At 40.3% G+C, this 23,599-nt stretch overlaps 1 protein-coding gene across 50 annotated transcripts in view; it reads left to right on the top strand.

The window, feature by feature from the left end:
• TCF4 (transcription factor 4) overlaps window positions 1-23,599 on the top strand; it is a 384,383-nt gene that overhangs the window by 336,588 nt on the left and 24,196 nt on the right. For 38 of the 50 annotated variants that reach the window (XM_060405546.1, XM_042239272.1, XM_015103772.4 and 35 more), the window contains 4 exons: window positions 7,574-7,641; window positions 8,757-8,835; window positions 11,363-11,439; window positions 13,959-14,162. In XM_060405546.1, coding sequence (XP_060261529.1) covers window positions 7,574-7,641; window positions 8,757-8,835; window positions 11,363-11,439; window positions 13,959-14,162 — 428 coding nt within the window. The remainder of the gene's footprint in view (window positions 1-7,573; window positions 7,642-8,756; window positions 8,836-11,362; window positions 11,440-13,958; window positions 14,163-23,599) is intronic. The other 12 variants (XM_060405553.1, XM_042239271.2, XM_027960909.3 and 9 more) reach the window with 1 other exon arrangement.

Genomic DNA, 23,599 nt, shown 5'->3' with positions numbered 1-23,599 from the left:
GGTAGAGCAAAAGCTTGAGCTGAGGAAAGCAAACTTAGGCACTGTTTGAAAAAAGAGTTGTGTTGACTGATCTGCCAAACAGTTCCTGTAAGAGTCCCTAGGACTTGGGAAGAAAGATCTTATGAGGTGGTGTGATTATCCTCCATGCCCTGTGGTCAGCAGGGCCACGAGTCTCAGTTGGAATGGAATTCGCCCTATTTAAGCTGATTGGCTCATCACTGGCTTGTATCCACAAGAACAGGAATGTCTACCCTCCTTTTTTATTTGGTCTGGGCGGGTAGAGAGTTAATTGGTGACTTCTACATACTAATATATAGGGCCCGGCTATGTTAAGATGGACTTACTATACAGACCAGAGGGCCCTGTTTAAGTGGAGGGAGGGTCTAGACAATAATAAAGGAGCTATACTTTTCAATGAGAGAAGTGTGAGATTTCTGGAATCCAGAGAAAGCTTTTTAGGAACAACTTTATTGCATAAATTACTCCGACATTATGAGTGTACTTGTCAAAATCTTCTAGCAACTTGTGAGAAAGCTTTACAATCATTTCGGGACATAAGTAGACATGGTAATTCAGCTTTTTGGAGGAATAGATCTTTATTAATTTGCATACATACTTTTACTTTAGGATTACTTTAAGGGAGAACATTCTAGAATGTTCATCCTTAAAATAATACATCCTCTAATTCCTTAAGTTAAAATACAGAGGAGAATTTAAGTATAATAATAAGCCTTCATATTTGCACAAGGTCCAAGTCACTCCTGTTTCTTTGCACTTTTTTTTTTCTTTGCACTTTTAATTCTCCGAGGTTTTGGTTCGATTTTTCAGAGTGGTAGAAGGCAGGGATGGCAGCATGTCTGTGGAACAAGAAGAGAAGATTTCTCTTCTGATGTTAGTGATACTTCCCTAACAAACAGTATGGATTAATCGGATACATCTGTAGACTTTTGAAAGTATTTGGCATATACTCTCTCATTCTGAAATACAGGAAATAAAGAAATATTACATTGCCTGTATCTCAAAGAACAAACAGAGTTAATTAAATAATTGGTAAATAGGGAACACACAGCCTGACACATGTTTGAGATTACACACATGATTCTGTAGAAAATGACTGTAAGCAATACTAATGCCGTAAGAATGGGGTTCAAGCACTAACACATGGACATCGCATTCTTCAAGTTTTCTTGGTGGAAAGCAGCAAGGCAGTGCAGACTTTTCATAAATGGCGTTGGTGTCTTAGGAAGAGGCTTTTTCCGTCAAGAGGAAGATCACAGCTTCACGTTTTACTGTGTCTTCCTGGCAGTCAGCGACTGTCCTCAACCGATCATAGAAGAGCAAAATGCTTGTGGAGTGAGTTGTAAAATCTGGACCCATCAGCAGGTACCCTGTCTGGAAACATGCTCCCTTGCCTCTGGATCTGTCCCCTGTATCTCAAAAGAGGGGATATGCTCACGGAGGTTTGGGATGGCTTGTGTTTGACTTGGAGGGGTGGTCATTGTTTCTTGTGTTGTCTTTTGCCCTTTTATGCCCAGTATCATTTTTTGAGAAAAGCTGAGGAAGAGCAGAACTGACTCTGATTGTGTTAATGACAGAGGGTTTTCTTGTTGTTGTTTTTAATGTCACATTCATCCATGGATTTTTGAAAGAATTGTACAGTAAGAGATTTACTTGCAGCATGCCGTCCACTGCTTTTCTGCAAATGCTAGAGTGCATTAGGCATGTCTGACTTAGAAGGGTGGATTAAGCACTCTGGAATGATAGAAATAAAATGCATGAGACACACCATGGATTCTTAGTCGTTTAACTGATGGGGTGGCCAGTTAAGGATAAAAGCTGAGTCTAAGGGCTTCAAGAGTTACCACCATCAGAGCCTTTCAACTTGCTTCCTGAAACTTTCTCAGTATAACACTAGCTGGTTGTGCTTTAGAGTCATTGCAGTTCAGAGCTTCTACCTGTGAGCAGGCGCCCAGAGGAGGAAATGGAAAAAGTTACTAGGTACCAATTCTAGAGGGAAGAAGTGTCTAGAGAATGGAGGCGCATACATAGTACATGGAGCATCTTATGGAAAAACCAGAACTAGCTTTCTGGCCAACCCAGTAGTACCTACTGTCTCCATATTTCCTTCCTACTTGCAAAATCCAATAGCTTTTTCTCTTCAAAAGGATTGAGAGACCTACCTAGCATCACACAATCCCCTACAGCTACCCACGGGAGAATGCTCCAGTTCCCCAAGGGGAGATACCATTGGTGTACATTCCAGGGGTGTGACCGCTTGTGGTTGGGGGCGACACACCCTCCTTTCTCAGAGGGAATTGGGCATACAGCTAGCATAATGCTTATAATAACTGTTATTGTTTTGTTAGTCTTGAACCAGCCTGTCTAATGCGTGGTATTCACCATGCCTTTAAACCTCAAACCAAACAGTGTTGAAGGAACAGCCTATGAAGATTGATGGAATACAACATATGCTAAAGATTACCCTGGAATATCTATCTGGTTCATGAATTAATCTGGCTTCCAACTTTCACTTCTAATGACATGTTTGTGTGACATGATGGGTTTTAGTGTGTGGCTTTTCTAGTAGAAACATTACATCCTTTTTCCCTTGAGGACCCGGTTTCACAGTAATTTTATTATGAGAATAGTCGCATAAGATTCACTTTATCTTTTACAAGAATCTTGAGCCTTCAAATACACTTGGGTGATGAACAGGCACAGAGCATAAGAGCAACAGGAATTTTATCCAGCAGTGTCGAGGCATCTTAGTTACAAAGACCACCAACGGAGAACAGTAAACCAGTGTGATTTAAGTCTTCTCATCCATTTCCTGCACGTGGTTGATGGGGCCCAGCTTCCCCCTTGAATTCCTAGGAATCCGTCCTGCTAAAAGTTCAGAGTTTGGTAGCCTGTACTTGAGTTCTTCTTCTAATATTGTAGGTCGTAGGAGAGCTGGGAATTCTCCTTCTTTTATCTTTGTTGAGAAGCTCGTGACATTATTATGCTGTTTCTGCTAGTTGAATAACATGAGGGTTGCTTGGACACAGTTCAGGAAAACCTAAATTTTAAAACCATCGTCTTCTTTCAGGCAAAGACACTATGAATTACACTTCATCTTTTTATAGCGCTAGCCCTTGGCTCAGTGACGAAGAATCCACCTACCAATGCAGGAGACTCAGGAGTTTGATCCCTGATCCTGAATCAGGAAGATCCCCTGGAGGAGGAAATGGCAATCCACTCCAGTACTCTTGCCTGAAAAATCCCATGGACAGAGGAGCCTGGTGGGCCACAAAGAGCCAGACACGACTGAGCAGCTGAGCACACACATCCTTTTATAGCTTCAGGATGCACCCAGCCTGGGGTTCTGGGTGTGCAATAAAGGGATAACACATTTCCAAATTCTGTTGTTTCAGTAGTCAGCCCCCAGATACCACTTATCCTGATGTTTGGATCAGGGTGTGTTCTAATGGGAATTGCCATTTTCTCCAAAGTGGAAACTGAGACTGAGGGTGGTTCCACTTGTAGCTGAAAAGACTAACCCCTGCTTTCTGCCCCATCTTCTAGCCAGCAGTAGCACCTGTGTTCAAGCCATCTGAACAATGCTTGGGTGGTTGGCAGTGTCGAATCCTCCTACCAAATTATAGTTCCTCTTAATAATCACTCATCTTCAATCATATTCATGTTACAGCTCTGCTTAGAGACTTGATTTTTTTCCCTCTCTTTAGCTAGGGAAATTGCTAAGAGCTAAAATCACATAAGAGATCAATCCAGTTTTATATCAAACAGGGATAGTAGTTCTTCTCTTTATTTCTGTTATGTGGGCATTTTGGTAATTTCTCATAATACCTGGACAAACACTCAGGCTTAGAATAGTAATCAAGTCCTGTTACATGAAAGGTAGGAAAGTAGATTTGATGTGCACACACTTAATGAGAAGTGCGGTTTGCTAAGCGTGACTCATTACTCAACATAGAAGAAATTTTGCTATTTCAGTATTAAATATATATTCACTTTCTGATTACTTATGCCCTTTGACATATCAGGCACATAACTAAAAAGAGAATCTTTAGGAGGAGGATCCGTGTAGCTTAACATGTTTAAGGACTCTTGAAAATGTGTCTTCTCCAGTGTTTCCTGGAACAGAACAAAAGGCATTCCAAGTGTAAGGGCAAACTGGTCCCAGTAAACTGCTTTGAAATTTGAACCCTGGGGTTGATTCTCCAGCTGTTGCAGGTAGAATGGCTCTATATTAAAAAAAAAAATAAAAGTCTGTTCTTATCAGTGACTTCCATGAGTAGCCTTTGTAGTTTTCTGAAACATTTTCATGACAGTATGAGGTAAGGAGTTACATTCTGTCTTTTTATTATACCCCCAAGTCCTCATGCCTCCTCGTGTAAAACAGGGACTTAACAGAAAGTTCAGTTAGAAAGCTGTGGTATGAAGAGACCATAAGGGTTGTATCTTGTCTCTTCTAAAGTATGATTTTTATGCCATAATAATTTATTTTTTGATTTAGGCTTATTCTTTTTTTTTTTTTTTACAATAGGTCCTATTTTAAATATAGCAGTGTGTACATGTCAATCTTTAAGGAAAAAAAAAAAAGATACAAATGAGCAATGAACTTATTTACAGACCAGAAACAGACTCACAGATTTAGAGAATGAATTTATGGTTACCAGAGAGGGAAAGTTGGGAGGGAGGTGGGATAGATTGGGAGTGTAATTTCTTTTTTACATATCTCTAAAATATTTTTATTGGTTTTCAATTCTTCCTAATTTGGTTTCATTAATATATTTTAAAACCTTTACTATTCTCATTTTAAAACTGTTCAAAGAATTAATCTTTTGAAAGCTACCATAGCAAACTTTATCTATAATTATAGCAATATCTTATCCTAGTTGGGTTTAGTTTCTTTGTTAGATAATGTAATTTTTTCTGATGTGGCTCTGAATTTTCATTTCATGAAGGTCTGTTTTCTAGTCGAGCAGATATCTAAATTATTTTGACTGATAAACCTAATTTTAAGAATAATGATAATATTGCTTCTGGAAGGGAAGGAAAAATGTATGTGTAATTATCTCCCAATACCATGGTAATACATGCTGAAAAATGTTAATGCTCTTTGTGTTTTCAGAATCCTTGTTATTTTCCTTTAGAATTGTCTTCAGTTTTAAAAGAACTCCTTGATGCAGAAATTTTTACTTTCACACCAGATAATAATTTGAATTATCTCTTTATATTGTGTATTTTTAGTACTCTTGATATCTGTGAGTTCCTTCCACTAGTTCATTGTATGATGTTGGACCCTCATTTCAGAGAACTTCCTTATGCATAAAATCCTTAGTACTAACAACTAATATATTTTTAACATTATGAATTTGTGATGTGAGAAAGAATAGTTTTTCCTTTTTTTTTCTTGACAGAAGGTGATTGTGTTCTTTTCATTACATACAGCTTTCTTTCAGTTTTAGTAATTAACGAATGTAGGGGTGAGTTTTGTTAATCAAATAAAGCAAACATCAAAAGATTATGAAACTGTCATACCCAACATGTAAATATATAAAAATAACAAGCATAATTTAACTATACTAAGTAGAGGTCAGGAGGATGAAATTATAACCTAGAGACAAAGATAATTTGATCACTTGAGAGCTGATCCTATGACTTTATTTTACAGATCTGGAAGCTGAAGGTGACACGTTTGGTAGAAAAAGTGCTTTCTTGGGTTGAGGATAAGGCTGGGAATTTTTTTTTTTTAATTTAAATTTGTAATGAAGTTTTGCTTGAATTAATCCATTGATTTAGTATTTCCTTTTCTTATTTCACAAAATAGTGACAAACACTTTCCCCTAGAGTTTAATAGGTTTTATTTAAATATTAGATCTACTTGCTTATGCTGAGGCCTTAATAAATCTAAGAGAAGAACACCACTGGCTGTACCATTTTATAAAGGCAAATTACTTTCAAAAGCTAGAGAACAGACTTATGGACTAGGGCAGAGGGAGGAAGGAGAGGCTGAGATGAATAGAAAGAGTAACATGGAAACACATTACCATTTGTAAAATAGAGAGCCAGTGGTAGTTTACCGTATGACTCACGGAACTGAAAGAGGGGCTCTGCAACAACCTAGAGGGGTAGGAAGTGCGAGGGAGGGGACATACATACACCTATGGCTGATTCCTCTTGATGTATGGCAGGAATCGATACTGTAAAGCCATTATCCTTCAATTAAAGAAAACCCTTGTTTATTAGAGCTGATTTTGAACTATGTGTTTGAATCTATATCCTGCTATTAACAGGCAGCCTTCCCTCAGTATCCTGCTGAGGGGATGTTTCAAGGGTCCCCTGCAGATGCCTAAATTTGAGGATGATCAAGTCCCTCATAGAAAAGGGTGCAGTGTTTGCATACACCCCTTGCATATGTGTGTGCTCAGCCGTGTGTGACTCTTGGCAATTCTATGCACTGTTGCCCACCAGGCTCCTCTGTCCATGGGATTTTCCAGGCTTGAATACTAGAGTTGGTTGCCATTTCCTCCTCAAGGGGATCTTCCTGACCCAGGGATCACACTTGCATCTCCCCCTTTGCAGGTGGATTCTTTACCACTGGCGCCACCAGGGAAGCCCATATAACCCTTGCTCATCCTCTCATATACTTTAAATCATCTCTAGATTATTTATAATACTCAAGGCAATGTAAGTCTATGTAAATAGTTGCTACCACCAACAAATTCAAGTTTTGCTTTTTGGAAGGGTATGGAATTTTTTTTCTGAAAATTGTTGATCCGAGTTTGATTAAATCCTTGGGTGCAAAATCTGTGGAAACAGAGGGCCGGCTGTACCCTTTATTCATCCATCTTCTGGGTAAAAACACTGGTGTTTAGATAGTAGAGACCGCTTCGTCGTCATGTACACTTATTTTTCCTCCAGAATTGGAGACGATATTGACTTTTAACAGCATCAGAGTTCAAATTCTTTAAATATGAACACAGACTTTAAAATGTGTGAAGACTATATTTTCCTCAAAATATTAAAAATATCTTCCCTCCTAAGAAGCTGCCAGGCCTGTTACAGATTTTTTTGTTTTGTTTATTGTGGAACTCTGAGAGAAGTATCTCACTTTGCTATATAGCAAAAATTAATTTTTCAATTTGAAAGCAGATGTAACTCTTATTCGTGAAGTGAATTCAGTTTACTATATAAAATGTAAATAAAAGCAAGCTATGAGAGCTTCAGAGATCTGAAAGCACTGCGTACTTTTTAGCAATGAACCTCATATGCTCACCTACTACTCTTGACTACTTAACCACTCACAGACAACCAGGGGAAAAGTAATAGCAACTGAAACACTTTATCTTTAAACCAGGATGTCAGGTTTATATTGTATCTATTAAAAAAAATGTAACATGAATATATTTGACATCTACCTCAGCAAACAAATTAATGCTAATTAAATATTAATGTGTTGTAATTACCATTAAAAATGCAATTAAATTGTGAGTAAATGGACCAGGAATAGAAAATTGTTCGATGTCTCACCGTCTGGCTTTTCATATTCTGCCTTTTGTTTTTGCAGCAAATAGAGGAAGCGGGGCAGCAGGCAGCTCCCAGACTGGCGATGCTTTGGGGAAAGCACTTGCTTCGGTGAGGAAATGTTGACATTGGACTTCAGATGTACCTCGGCAGATGGGTGAACTTTAATCAAAAGTGGACATTTAGAATTTTAGAAAATGGATGGCAAATAGCTTTGATTTTTGGAAAGGCTAGCTTCCTTGCATAATAATCGTTGAAAAAATAGAGAACGCTGAAGATTCCAGCGGATGGCTGGTCTCTCCCATCTTGCAAGTGGTACTCAATTATGGATTTGTGGATATTCTTAGGGCCTTTAAGAGTATAGGTTTTCTATCCTGATGTCTTATTTTTCTCTAAAGTCATTGGGGGGCTCATTGATTGACCAGCTAAGACTGACTTTGCCAAAGGGCAGTTCTAAAACATTTTGAGAAAGAAACTTTTTTAAAAAAACCACCATAACCGAGGTTCATTTGTTGCTTCATTGGCACTTGGCTTCTCTGCTTTGCCTGCCCACTGCCAGGAAGCTAAGATCCAGCATTTCTTCCATATTCACCAGTGACCAATGGTAGCCCTTCCTCGTCTGAGGGAGTGTACATGGTATTGTCTTCAAAAGCTAAACGTGATCATTTGTAAATATAAGCAGAGATTTGTTGCTCTGACGTTTCGTCTCTTCAGTTGGGTTTTCCTTATCACTGGAGCATGGATGCATTTGATTTATGTTAGCCTTGTGAGCTATGGAAAAGTTTTTCTTTAGACTGAGCGTCCTCCTGCCTTGGAACCAGATACCATAAACGTAATGAAGAAGGAGTTGAGCAAAAGTCTTAGGGTGTGATGCTGTCTGACTTCTTGTTTTGTGGAGGAAGAAAGGGAGGTTTGGTGTATCTTTGTAGCTTCATGGCCATGCAGACAGGGGAGGAAACGGGAAGAAATGGACAGAACCAAGGTCTGTGCTGACTCAGTTCAGTTTTCCCCCCTACTATCTTCGAGCAGCTCAAGAGCTCTTCTTTTGAAAAAGTAATTAAGTTTTTCGTTTTAGAATATCGGTACTGTAGTTGATTGTTAAGTGTATTTTGCACCTTGGAATTTGTGGATGAATCGCATTAATGCTTTGTAGTTTAAATTGTGGCATGTTTATTCCCCATGAATGAGGATTTGTTGTTGTTGTTTTTTCTCCCCACTGTTTTAAGATCTATTCTCCAGATCACACTAACAACAGCTTTTCATCAAACCCTTCAACTCCTGTTGGCTCGCCTCCATCTCTCTCAGGTACTGTACCGTAAATGCACTGCATCTGAGTGTCAGCTTATAGAACGGTTCCCCCTCACGCTTCCTGTGCTGCTGGGGGAAACTCACTCCCTCCAAACACTCAAAATAGAGCGTTTCCCAGCAGACCAATAGGAAGGGGTGGGAGAGACAGACACGGCCGTGCGATGGTGAAGTCATTTATATCCAAAACTTTTCTTGAAAGTTCATGCGTTTAGAATGTACAGGCACTTGGGAAACTTACTTCTTAAACTTTTCTTTACAAAAAATACTCAACAGAATAATATACTCCAACAAAAATTTCAGCAGGAAAACCAGTTCACATCATCGGGAATAGAAATGCAGATTATGTATTCATCAAACATAGACTATTCAAAAGGATCATTTCTCCCAGAAATTTCAGGCTTTTCAGATTCCCTCTTTAAAGTCCATGTTATTGGAAGGTTTGAAGAAAACTATAATTGTGTAAATAAATTGTGACATAACTGTGTGGAGTTAAAGAGGATGTTTGCCGTTTACAATAGAACAAGTTAACATGACCTGTGGCTTCAGATAATAAAATTATAAGTTGTTAAAAATGGTGTTAGTAAAGCGTTGCACTCTTCAGAGCTCCATTAGAGGGCTCATTGCCCTTCCAGTATAAATGTTTCCAGAAAGACCCTGTCTGGTGCCTATCTCTGCTCTTCAGAAGGAGGATAGGTGGCTTCTTTAAAAAAAAAAATCATATCTGTACCTTATTGAAACCTGATCTTACCCTAATGTAGACTGTAGTCACTTGCCTGAATGTTGCTGCGTCAGTCTCTGTATTATTCCCTACATACAGCACTCCCATGACCCCATTGTAAAGTAAATTCCTTGATAAAGAATCAGAGATTTCACCTGGCCACAGAGCTTTCAGAGTTGATGGCCATGGGCTTAGGGGAGACTTAATATCAGCCTTTCCCAGTCTCCATTGACAGGAGGAAATCACAGAAGAGGGAAAAAGCTGGCCCTTCCAGTCCATATCTCCAGAGAGGCAGTGCTAAAACTGGGAAAGCCAGAGGTGACATTAAGAAGATAATGGAATAGCACTGAAACAGTCCCCGTGGCAGGGAAGTAAAGTTCAGAGTTGTACGTTTCTGGCTTAGTGCCATATTGTTAGGCTCTGGAAAGCGATCACAGGTGTCAGCATCCAAAGTCAGAGACAGACTGAGATAGTACAGAGGGGCCAGTGGTGAGGGAGTCTGAGTAGGGAGAGCTCCCACATTCCCCATTTCAAATGAAGCAACTCTAATTTTGTCTATTTTATAATATGGGGGAAGCAAGAATGTTCTTGAATCTAATATAAAGTTTGAGAAACAGCTGTTTCAGTCTGATGCTCTGATTTACAGATGGATGTATGAAGGCCCAGAAAGGGTATGGGATTTGCTGAAAATCTTCAGTAGTAATATCAGAGCTCAGGCTAGAATCAGGGACTCAGTGCTCTGCCAGTCCACTTCCAGGTCAAAGTTCGGAGGGGAAGCGACGATGCACACATCGTTCCAGAAAATGCCACAAATACCCCAAACCTGAGTAACATGCTGCATGTGGAAGACCCTGAAACAAGGCCACCTTTGAGGTCCTGGTTATCCAGCCTAAAAGACCACACGTTAGGGAGAGAGCACTTGATAAAGATGGAGAGATGGGGACAGACTGCTATTTTCACACCACGGGCTCTGTCCAGATTTTTTCACTGAAAGTAATTGGACAAAACATTCTATTTTTATTTAGCATAAAAATACACACGTGCACACCCAAAAGTGGCAGGAAGAATGGATTTTTACAGCACCAGCAGTATCAGGGACTGTGATTTCAGTGAGATCACAGATTTTTTTTTTCCTTTCTTCAGTTATTTTCCAAGTTTTCTACATGAGCGTGTATTATTTTCAATTTAAAAGTGGTTTTTATTTTTAAATTGATAGGTTAGACATGTTCTATTTATTATAACAGCAATCTTTCTTTACCTTCAAGTTTAGTGAATCATTAAAAATGTGCTTTCTTCAGAAGAAACTGCTTAATGTTGTTATATTGAGTGTTTAAATCTCTAGTGGATCTTATTTCCTTGAAAAGTTTCTGAAGGTGTATCCCTTCTTAAGGATCATTTAAAAACAAGTAGCAAAGCTGTTTTTCATTGGTGAGAGAATTTTGGTTTTAACAAACTGGCTTTGCATGAAGGTGTAATGAAAACCCCTCTTTGCGCTCTTAAAAGTACCTTGGCTGTGTAGTGATGGTTTTCCATCAAAAGGACATTTCTCCAGCTAAAATTCACAATTAATTAAATGTTCCCTTTTACGAGGAAGCCTGAGAGAATTCTGAGTCCGTGTATAGTCTACCTATTTTATGTTTAAAATGTTTTCCTTGGCCCTAAATTCTTGTATGGGCAGTTTACATGTATTTCCTTAATGTCCAGATAGAAATCAATATGCTGATTTCTAAAAGAACTGTTTAAAATGTTGGTAAGGTTATCCTTAGGATTATACAGATCTCACTGCAATTCCCATTTTCCTGTCAGCAGGCACAGCTGTTTGGTCTAGAAATGGAGGACAGGCTTCATCATCTCCTAATTACGAAGGACCTTTACACTCTTTGGTAAGTTTCATCTGCTCACTTTGACCATTCTCAGGCCTGCTTCTCTTTTTCCATCCAGTTCGCTCTTCAAGAGTCTTATTTTCACTAATAGGAACTTGTGGTTGATGTAAGCCCACGGGTTTGGTCAGAGGCAGAGTTATTAGCCTATGCTTGTTCCTGTTTGTAGACGGTAACCCGGCTCCTGCTATAGTGGAAGCCTCAGGGCTCCTGTGTATCTAGAACCAGATAAGAATCTGGGAAGGATCATGGCCTCCTCCCCTTGTTGGGGAAATACACGTGTGTCAGTGATTAAATACCTCTCCTGGTGTCCGTGCTGGAGTTCCAGCTATGGCGTGGAGCCAGAACACTTGGAGAGTCTCTGTGTCTCTAGTTTGCTTTCCAGAATAATGGGTTTATAGGAATTTTCTTCTTGACTTCTGACTAAGAAGCCTCCTGCTTTTCTCCTCGTTCACTTTGATTCTCATGGAAATGTAGTAATTTCATTAAATTTCTCTTGTAAGGAATCGCTGAAAACTTTCCTTGGGTGTAATTAATAGGATAAAAACTCACATGATGATTCAGTGTTTGACACTCCACTCAAAGGAAGTGGCTGGAAACCTGCATGAAACAGCTCTGCTCTAGGCACTGTCTGGTCTGTGTATGAGTCACACAGGGAGGGGGTGGCAGCAAGAGGCTGTCCTTCAGGGTTGAGTTTCCCCTTTTTCTTCCCATATTTTGAGATGGAACATGGGGGTAAGCATATCTGTTAATTTGCCTGTCTATCTGTCAGCCATTCAGGGTTTCCTTTCTTACTTTTGGCTTATGATTTAAATGAAGAAAAATCTAAAAATGAGAATACAGAGGTGGATTCTTCCTAGCGGTAGTGTGTAAATCATCTACCTCCTCTCTTTAGCCAATAAGATGACCATAGCATGAGACAATCAAGTGCCATCTAAGCCCCATGAATCTGCAGCTCACATCCAAATAAGCCATCATCCTTAGAAGTGTTTCTCTCCATCAGTTATTCTCTGGGACCCATTCGTCATAGCTGGGTTTTTTCCAACTATATAACTATAAAGACTACGTTTTTATTTCTGAGGGCCTTCCCAGGGGTCGCTAGTGGTAGACAGTGCAGGAGACGTAAGAAATGCAGGTTTGATCCCTGGGTCAAGGAGATCCCCTGGAGGAGGGCATGGCAACCCACTCCAGTATGAGTTTAAGGGAAGCCCCGTAATACCCAAGCCCACCAAGTCAGAAGGCTCTGTACCATGGACTGACTATATTTGACAAACATTGTTCCTGTCAGTGGAGAATAATTTAGAAATCATTTTTCTCATGCCGGAGAGCTGGTATCTCTGCTTGCACAGCCCATCAGAAATCCGAGTGGATTCTAGCATGATCTAGCACAAAGGTGCACTAGAGTTGAAGACTCAAGGTTGCAGCCCTGAGGTCACCGTTTCCTGGCAGTATGGCATTGAGCAGTTAATTGACTTAGTTTTCTTGGAGGCTCATTTGCATGTCTATGGTGGAAGGGATAATAATGTCTTTCCTCTTCGCTTACACGTGTAGAATGAGGATTCAGTGAAATGGTATCTTTTAAAGTGCACCCTGGAGATGGTTGTTTGGTATCATTATTGGTCACACTGGAAAAAAAAACAAAAACATAGACATCTCCATGTCCATTTTATTCACCGAAAACTATCCTGTAGGCTTATCTAGTTGTGGAAAACTCGGATCCTAATGGCTGGGATGAAAAGATCAGTTGGTTTTTTCACTGTATAAGAGTAGTGAGCTCTATACTGTAGTAAGGGCTTTGAAATAAATTAGAGGCTCCGGGTGAGCAATTCGTTTGTCTTTATGATTCCTCAGTCTTGAAATCTACCACTTTGATTGACAGAATTTTTGCAATTTTGTTCTTTAACTGTTTTGAGCCTCTGATTCCCTCTGACACACACACACAGAGGTGATAATCGATAGAAGGCAAGAAACCCAGTTAAAAATTGTTACTACTCAATAAGAAATTACAGTCTATAGGTGTTTACCTGTCCCTGATTTGATACTTAGCACTGTATCATGTGACTCAGAGGAAACCCAGGGAATATGCCTTCAAGAAGATAATTTAATTGGGAAACTATAAATAGGGCACCTTTCCGTTGTTAATTTTTAAAAATCTTTAACCAGTGCCTGCCAGCATGTTCCTTAAATTCAATAAATGTTTTTTTGTTTTTTTTTTGTTTTTTTTCTTTGCTAAAGTAAGTTTCAATTCTTTCAAGGTAATGCAATATAGTAAAACATATATACTTACCATGTCCCGGAAGAATCACTGACTTTGTTCACAAAAAAATAAAATTATAATTATAGTATTAACAGTTTTCACCCATTTTCTGGGAAAGTCACCATTTACTTTTATTATCATTTTAAGGAGAATAAATTTTATTCAGAAACCCAAAATGTAGTTTGTATCAACTCAGGTTTTACTTCTGTAATCTATATCCATACTTGGAACTGAATCAAATTTCACATCACTTATCAACCAACAGCAAAGCCGAATTGAAGATCGTTTAGAAAGACTGGACGACGCTATTCACGTTCTCCGGAACCACGCGGTGGGCCCGTCCACAGCCATGCCTGGTGGTCATGGCGATATGCACGGAATCATCGGACCCTCTCACAACGGAGCAATGGGTGGTCTGGCCTCAGGGTATGGAACCGGTCTTCTCTCCGCCAACAGACACTCACTCATGGTAAGGGATGGGGTGAAACTCAGGGATACTAGTTAACATGCAGAATTAGAATTTCTAGCTCAAATAATACTGCTGCAACTTTGCCTTTTTTTAAACAGCTTTATTGAGATAAAATTTAACCTACAATTCACCCATTTCAGTTTTACAGTGTACTTACTGTGTTCTCCATGTATTCACAAGATGGTGCCATCACCACCAGAGTAATTTACCCCCCACGATGAGAAATCCTCATGTCTGTCAGCCATCACTCTCCAGCCTCCCCCTTATAACTAATAATCTCCTTTCTGACTCCAGATTTGCCTATTCTAGAGATTTCCTAAACGTGAAATCCCACAGTATGTGGTGGTCCTTTCTGATAGGCTTTTATCACTTAGCATAGCGCTCTCAAGGTTTATATAAATTTTGTCCTTTATCAGAGCATCATTCAGTTTTTATTCCCCCCAAATTCCATTGTTTGGAAAAGACCCTGATGCTGGGAGGGATTGGGGGCAGGAGGAGAAGGGGATGACAGAGGATGAGATGGCTGGATGGCATCACTGACTCGATGGATGTGAGTCTGAGTGAACTCCAGGAGTTGGTGATGAACAGGGAGGCCTGGCGTGCTGCGATTCATGGGGTCGCAAAGAGTCGGATACAACTGAGTGACTGAACTGAACTGAAATTCCATTGTACAGATATACATTAAATGTATCCACTCAAAAAAAAAAAGAAATGTATCCACTCATCAGGTGATAGGTATTTGGGTTATTTCCAGTCTTCAGCTATTAGGAACAGTGCTCCTATGAACATTAGTGTACAAGTTTTTTGTGTGGATACATCGTTTCATTTCACTTACAGATAAACCTAGGAGATCCATTGCTGAGGTCGTAGCCTGTATGTTCAGTTCTTCGCAATGACTACAGCTAAAGGACCCGACTCAGGCTCATGCTACATCGCTTGGGTTTCACATGAGAATTGGTTGGGTTTATTGTTTTTGTTTAATAAGTCAATTCAATATCTTTTGCTCCTGAGTATGGTTTACAGTGCGTAGGGTCACAAAGAGTCAGATAGGACTGAAACAACTTAGTGTGCACATGGGAGGTCGAAATACATGGTGTGTCTGTCTTAATAGATGATGTGGGACCGTGGAATTTAAGTACATCGTAGTTTTACCACTCCCGATTTATGAAAAAGTATTGGAGTAAGGTTTAAGCAGATTTGTCCACAATGCAGTTGAAATTTCAATTTCCCCATTACTTCTGGAAAGGACTTGAGAGTGCATCCCTTTTTCAGGTGATTATAAGATTCAACAAATCTCCCTAATAAAACGTTAAATGATGACAAGTAATGAGGTGAACACATGGGTGAAGAACTTAACATGAGTAGTGCTTAGTGATTCTATGTAATTCTGCTCTTTACAAATGCCTGTCTTCAGCAAACACCTTAGTGTCCTGTTTTGTTCCTTACAGGCTCTCAAAAAGTTGTGTGTATGAAGGTCTGTTTTCCATTATCACTAAGCATCTCTTATTTAAAGACGATTCCAAAAGGAGAATGCAAAATAAGCACAGGTTATTCTGAGGCTCTTTAAGTTGTCTTCTTCAGAAGTATTCCTCTGCCCTCCTTTCCATTTCTCTTAATAAAAGATTAAGAGTCCCATCCTGAGCTGTATATTATGAAAACCTGCAACCAATTTGAAACCAAAAATACCGGTTTATAAATAGAAGCAATGAACTCACTTCTAAAACGTGGAAAGATATTTTTGAATGCCAAAGCTAAATCTTTTTTTTTTTTTTTTTTTTTGCTTTTCCTAGATTCTACCCTCAAAATTCCTCATTGAGTAAAAATTGTTTGTCTATTCGTGGCAGTTGCTAAGAGTTTAACAAAAGGAAAATCTAGATTTTAATTTAGCTTGGCCTCAGGTAACATGCTAAATACACTGGGGATGCATATTATAAGAGGTTTCAGTTTGTACAGATCTTTTTTAAACTATAATGTTTAAACAATACTGCTTTTAATTAAGAAATCTGGCTTTATTGAAAGCCAGATCTGTGACTTATAACCATTTCTGTATATCTGCTCTCAATCAAGAGAAAAATAGTGTAATTTCTGTAGCTGTGTTTGTTTTGCAAATGTTAAATGGATGCAGCACCCAGGGCATTGCTTCAGAGACAGTTTTGTTTTGTTTTTTTTTTTCCATAAATATGTAAAGTTTGCTCTTAAATACCAGATGTAGGTTAAGTGGATCTTTAAAATGATGAACTCTACAGAGATCCTTTTTTGGAACCATTTGACCTTTGAATTGCCTCCTCTTTGATTTGGAGGTGGGATATGAGGAGGAGACCAGAGTCATCTTTGGGGATGGGAAGTTAGACCAACCCAGGGGGAGCAGAAAGGGAGAGAATGCTACATAGCAATAGATAAGGGGAAATAACCAGCCAGTATTACACAGGAACGTCTTTGATTTGATTTTGAAAGTGGGGGAAAAAAATGGCAAAGCAATAAAATTGCTGGTTTCACTGATGAAGGGAAGTGCACACTCACTCTTCTGAAGATGTTTAGAATTCAGTCAAGGGTGACTGCAGAGCCATCTACATCCATAGCGCAATTCCCTAACCACGGTAGGACAGCCTGCTGCCCTGTGAGCCAAGAGTGCCTTTACAGTCTTTCTCCTTTTTTCTCGAAAATATTCAGGGCGCCCACAGCATCTGAGCTCCTCAGCCCACAGCCCCAACGTGTGTGCAGAAGATCACATCCTTGTTTCTTGCCTTGTGCAAACCGGTATGAATTTTCAAACAAAAGCATCAGAACAAAGGAAATAGTTTTTAAATTTAGTCAGTCTGAAGCTAGCCTTTGACCATTTGATACATTCCACAATACAAAGGAAGTTGAAGGGGAAGAGAAAAAAAAAAGCACCCTCCTTCCCCCCCAAACAACAACAACAACAAAAAATAATTCAAGGAGGATGCTGGTAATGTTTTCCACATTTGAATTTTAATACATGAAACAGGCTATAAACTGGTGGCCAGCTGCAGTAAATAAAAGTAGCAGTGGGAGGTACACACTGGAAACTCCGTCCGGCGCGGGTGGGAGTCTCATTCCCAGCTACACACCTTCAGTTGTTGTTCTGGAGTGGAAACGAGTTGCAGTAACTTAACACCCATCCCAGGGCTGGTTTGTTTTGAGCAAATCTCCTTTAGAACTCTCCTTAATAATTCCTTCTGATTAAAGAACAGATAGCTTTGAATTCTCTTGACCTCCGTCCCCTCCCTGTTCCCTCTCTCCCTGCCTTCCGAAAATCAAAACAAAATGGCTTGATCACTTGGAAGATGATAGAAGCATTTCTTTCTGCAGCAGCTTGCAGTCGTGGTGGGGAGGACTGTGGTTCTGCCTGGGCTATTATGTTATCTCATTTAATTGCTAACATATTGTACGTAGCTTTTGATTCATAAAATGTTTTCCTTGGAGTTCTGAAGTAGGTCTTCAGTGAATTACTAAGTATTAGGATAATGAAAGGGATTTTTTTCTTTTTTTTTTCACAGCAGCATGGCTCATAACACTCGAGCGAATGTTGATTCTTACGGGCTTTCTAGATGATATTATTTGGCCATGCTCTTTTCTGCTCAGAAACCTTCCCCAGCTTTCCATTATGCACCAGATAAAGACATATGTCTTCGCCTAGCTTTTTAAGCCCATAACCATTTACCAGAAAGCCTTATGCTTTGCTATTCCAATGCAGAAATGTTTCCGGCAAGACCAGCCTCTGCATATGACCAGAACTTGACCAGAATGTCCTCGCTATGACTTGTTTTGTGTCTATGTGGCTTGGCCTGCTCTAACCACTTCTCTCTGTCCATCTCATTCTCACCCATTCTCAAAGCTCTCACTCAAATTCTGCCTCTTCCAGGAAGCCTTCCCTTGTTAGCTCCACCTGGGAGAGTGGTTTTCTTTGCTCTTCTCATAGCACTGTGAAGCAATCCCCTGGCTGGGTGTGATTCTACCCTCTTACGCATAGCTGTGTGTCCTTTGTTGTGGGCCTGCATGCCTACTCAGTTGCTCAGTCAGGTCAGGCTCTGTGCAGCCCTGTGGACTATAGCCTGCCAGGCTCTCTGTCCATGGGATTTTCCAGGCAAGAACACTGGAATGGGTTCCATTTCTCCTCCTGGGGCTCTTCCAGCCCAGGGACCGAACCCTCATATCTTGCATCGGCAGACAAATTCTTTATTACTGAGCCACCTGGGATGCCCTGTTTATCTTTTGTAAGTCTGACTTTGCCTAACCAACTGGACTGTAAATTCCTTGAGTACCATGTATTACATGTAACACATTTTGTTTCCCTCCCAGTAAGTAAATCATCAGTCAAAACGGAAGAAAGGAAACCTTCTAAAGGTTTGAGTAGTTAGTCTCAAGTCAGGGAACTAGACTTAAACTCTGGGGACATAGACTCTAAATTCTGTGCTGTATCTTACAATTATGAGCATTCCTCAGATAAGATCTGTAGTTACACCTTTTAAGAACTAATTTTATGTGGTTAGAATTCACAATTTTCAAATCTTAAGTGTTGGTCAACAAGAAAGAAGTTTCTAGATATCTTATGGCCAGGTCCCCAGAGCAGCTGTCTACCCACCTGTAAAGGTAAAGAGCTTTCCTCCAGTGTGGGAGCATGCTAGGTTAAACCCCACATTGTCTAAATACTTTTTTTGTTTATCCTCTGTAAAGGGTTTTTTAAAATTAATGCTTATTGGAGTCTAGTTGCTTTGCATTACAGTCTAGTTTCTACTGTACAGCAAAGTGAATCAGCTGGTGCATACACATATATCCCCTCTTTTTGGATTTCCTTCCCATTTAAGTGCTTATTCTTAAATCAAGGCATCTTGCTAAGTGGTCAAAGGTATGAGCTCTCCTTACCAGGGTGGTCAGAGTAGTACAGTTTAAATTATGAAGTTATTTTTCTTACTAACCTCCCAGTTTTCTAAGGGAATCAAAATAGAAATTTCAGAACCTGGGAGAATAAAGAAACAGCTGGGTTCATCACTATCCTGGTTAGAAACTCTTATCCAGACATCAGTCCCTTCTATGCCTCAGAGATCAATTCTGATCATCAGATTTGATCTAAATCAAAAGTCTAAATCACTGGATTTGTGATAAGTTATTGAAATGGCCATTTTCCAGATATGTCTCTCTGTTACTCATGCATTATTCAGGTCCACAAATGAGCCCTGAAAACAGGTCTTTCAGATGACCTCATCTCCTCTGTTAATGAACAAGATTGAAACCCACATCAAAAATATCTTTATATGGTTCTGTTCCCCCTCCTGATCCCTCCGTCAGTAGAGTCAGCAGTGGTGGGATCACTCAGCTGAAAAGCTCCTATACTATTAATACATCATGTTAGTGTGGTTCCCAGATCCTTTTTGCTTAAGGCCCATCTATTCATTTCAAAAACGTTTACCAAGTCATTGGTAAATGACTTAGAGCCTACCAAGTTCCAGGCTGTATGCCAAGACGTGGTTTCTGCCATCAGGGGGTTCCCAGTCTCATAGGATATGATGTCTATCTAAAACAGGCCGCTGCAGCAATGCCCTAAGACTCGTAGGAGAGCGGGGACCCAGCTCTGAACCGCAGGCTGGAGGGGTCAGGTTGTCGCTCGGTAGGAGCAGTCATCTCCTGAGGACCTCGTCGCCCGAGATGACCGAGGGCTGGGGGCGCCCTGTGAAATTCGCCACCCACACTGTTCTCCACCGCATCACCTGAGGCCTCTTGTTAGACTCCTAGGTGACTGTGCGGCACACACTCCAGAAACGACAGCTACAAGCCTGTCTTAGCCTGTGTTCCCGCTTTTCAGTGATGTTTTTAGTGTGACTTTGGATTACAAAGATTTATCAGAAGAACAGTCATTAGGTGAAGAAGCACCTTTTAATTTCACTGACACCAAACACGAATGAGAGCTTTTACCACTCAGGACTTGAGAGGATAAGCAGTTTAAATTCTGCTTTCACAGTTCTTAAGAATCAGGACCATTGGATTTTAGGTGCTGAAAGCACCGCGGAAGTCACTTAGCCCGTTACTTTTATTTTACTGCGGAAGACTGAGGCCCCAAAAGGGGAAGTGACTCAGGTATGGATACTGTCTGGTTAATGGCCGAGCTAGGATTAGAAACCAGGCAAGCCAGCAGCGGGACCAGCACTCTCTGTACTAAAGATTACACCACTGCAGCCAGCTTCCTCTCCAACCCAGTGCTGTAGCAATTTCAAAAGTGTGGCTGATGTTAATAATACATATGTTCTGTTAACTAACGAAATCCAAGAAACCTGTTCAGTTGCCCCTTGGCCCTTTGCACCATGTTGCTGTCTAGTTCTGCCACTCAGCTTTGGCAACAGGAGAGCTCATCAGGCACTGATGTGATTCCATGGGCAGCGTGTACTGGTACATCGTAACGGAAGTAGCAATGGTCAGAAAACTCCGTTTCAACATGGACCTCTTCAACAAATCTGTGATCCCTAGAGGTTTAGGCATCTTCAACCTTGTTCCTCTTGGGTTTTCAAGGATTTTCATTCCATAAGTTTCTGTGTATATTTGAGCACATACTTCATTTCTAAGCAGTTATTACCACAAAGTCTCAGGGACCTTAAGAAGTCATCTCCAGCTATAAATGTCCCTCTATAAATTCCCTGCCAAGCAGTGAACAATTCTCCAACAGCCTCCTTCCTCCAAGGCTGAGTAGCTCTAAATGACCACAAAGCCCATTTCCATCAAACTGTAGAAAATTCTTCCTTATGTCCAGCCCAAATTAATATCCCTGAATGTGAAGGTTTTATTTTTCTGCCCATTGGAGTGATCTGTAAATCAGCTCAACAAATACTTGAGTACATTTCAACTGTTTAAATATAGTCTGATCTTTTTTTTTTTCTTAAGGCTAGACATCCGTATCTTCAAATATTTATCCTAAAGAAAAGTTCTGACTCTGTCACTTTCCACCACATTCTTCCCAGTTTAAAAAGAAAGCTCCCCTCACCCCTGGGACGTTTTAGTGTGTAGAATCTCAAAATTTGAACATGGTGCCCGAGGAGTCATCAGCAGACTTGGGTGGTGGTTCTTGTTCATTCACTCAGTCATATCCCAACTCTTTGCAACCCCATGGATTGCAGCACACCAGGCCTCCTTGTCCTTCACCATCTCCCAGAGCTTGCTCAAGCTCAGGTCCATCGAGTCAGTGATGCCATCGAACCATCCCGTCCTCTGTCGTCCCCTTCCCTTCTCACCTTCGATCTTTCCCAGCATCCAGGTCTTTTCCAGTCAGTCAGTTCTTTGCATCAGGTGGCCAAAGTATGAGAGCTTCAGCTTTAACATCAGTCCTTTCAATGAATATTCAGGGTTGATTTCCTTTAGGATGGGCTGGTTGGATCTCCTTGCTGTCCAAGGGACTCTCCAGAGCCTTCTCCAGTACCACAGTTCGAAAACATCAGGTCTTTGGCACTCAGCCTTCTTTATGGTCTACCTTTCACATCCATACATGACCACTGGGAAAACTAGCTTTGACTATGTGGGCTTGGATGGATCTATCTCCAAATCCATTCAACACATATCTTCAGTAAAGGCCACTCAGCAGTATCCTATTGGCAGTATTTGATGACATCATCATCCTGCTACCAGATATTGCACTTGTGATCAGCAGAGATCCATCAGCCAGCCGCATGTCTGTCAACTGGCTTTGTACACTTGTCGTTATACCAGTACAGAACTCCACGTAATGCCTTTAAATTTCATACAGCAGCATTTAGTCTGTTCCAACGTCTCCTTTAGGTCCTCATTCAGTCACATATTCTGTCGCTCTGCTGATGGTAAATTAATCACAGGATACAAGGTGTGCCTCATTCCCATGAATGAGGTTTATACAGAAAGACTTGTTCTTCTGGAACAGGAATGAGTTGGAGAGCTCATTGCCTCTCTTTCAGAGCACTTCAATCAGTTCAGTTCAGTCACTCAGTCGTGTCCAACTCTTTGCGACCCCATGAATTGCAGCACGCCAGGCCTCCCTGTCCATCACCAACTCCCAGAGTTCACTCAAACTTACGTCCATCGAGTTGGTAATGCCATCCAGCCATCTCATCCTCTGTCATCCCCTTCTCCTCCTACCCTCAATCCCTCCCAGCGTCAGAGTCTTTTCCAATGAGTCAACTCTTCTCATGAGGTGGCCAAAGTACTGGAGTTTCAGCTTTAGCATCATTCTTTACAAAGAACACCCAGGACTGATCTCCTTTAGAATGGACTGGTTGGATCTCCTTGAGGTCCAAGGGACTCTCAAGAGTCTTCTCCAACACCACAATTCAAAAGCATCAGTTATTTGGCACTCAGCTTTCTTCACAGTCCAACTCTCACATCCATACGTTAGCACTGGAAAAACCATAGCCTTGACTAGACAGACCTTTGTTGGCAAAGTAATGTCTCTGCTTTTGAATATGCTATCTAGGTTGGTCATAACTTTCCTTCCAAGGAGTAAGCATCTTTTAATTTCATGGCTGCAATAACCATCTGCAGTGATTTTGGAGGCAAAAAAAAATAAAGTCTGACACTATTTCCACTGTTTCCCCATCTATTTCCCATGAAGTGATGGGACCAGATGCCATGATCTTCATTATCTGAATGTTGAGCTTAAAAGCCAACTTTTTCACTCTCCTCTTTCACTTTCATCAAGAGGCTTTTGAGTTCCTCTTCACTTTCTGCCATAAGGGTGGTGTCATCTGCATAGCTGAGGTTATTGATATTTCTCCCAGCAGTCTTGATTCCAGCTTGTGCTTCTTCCAGCCCAATATTTCTCATGATGTACTCTGCATAGAAGTTAAATAAGCAGGGTGACAATATACAGCCTTGACGTCCTCCTTTTCCTATTGGGAACCAGTCTGTTGTTCCATGTCAGAGCACTTAGGAATCATCTTTTAAATTACATGCTATAGGATTTCACCCAAGATCTTTAGTCTTCTCCATCATCCATCTGTAGCTTCTATGTTGAATTTTTTTTTTCTTTAATGTGGATATTTGCCTATCTGTAGCATTCCACCATCTCTCCCAGTCTCCACAATTATCAAAAATTTCTGAAAGCGGATTAGCAACCTTAACTGTAAGGTTTTATCTGTATCCATATTGTTCTTTAAGAAAACTTGGTTGGGGGGCGGGGGGAGGCAGAGAGGAAAAATAGCTTGAAGAAATTCTCTTTATATGTATTTTTTAAAAATTGGTGTCAGCTTTATTGAGCTATTACTAACATCTAACATAGGTAAGTTTAAGGTGTACAACACAACACTTTGATCCATGTACATATTACAAATTGGTTACCACAATAAAGTTAGTTAACACCTGCCACCTGCATTCCCTAGCATAATTCAGATTTATTTTTTTTTTAGTGGTGGTGGTGGTGATAACTTTTAAGAGCCACTGTCAGTCAGCAACTTCAAATATATAAT

Source organism: Ovis aries, chromosome 23, assembly GCF_016772045.2.
Source record: "Ovis aries strain OAR_USU_Benz2616 breed Rambouillet chromosome 23, ARS-UI_Ramb_v3.0, whole genome shotgun sequence".
Classification (NCBI taxonomy): Eukaryota; Metazoa; Chordata; class Mammalia; order Artiodactyla; family Bovidae; genus Ovis; species Ovis aries.
The sequence above is the reverse complement of the archived record's forward strand: the minus strand, read 5'-3'. Positions and strand labels throughout refer to the sequence as shown.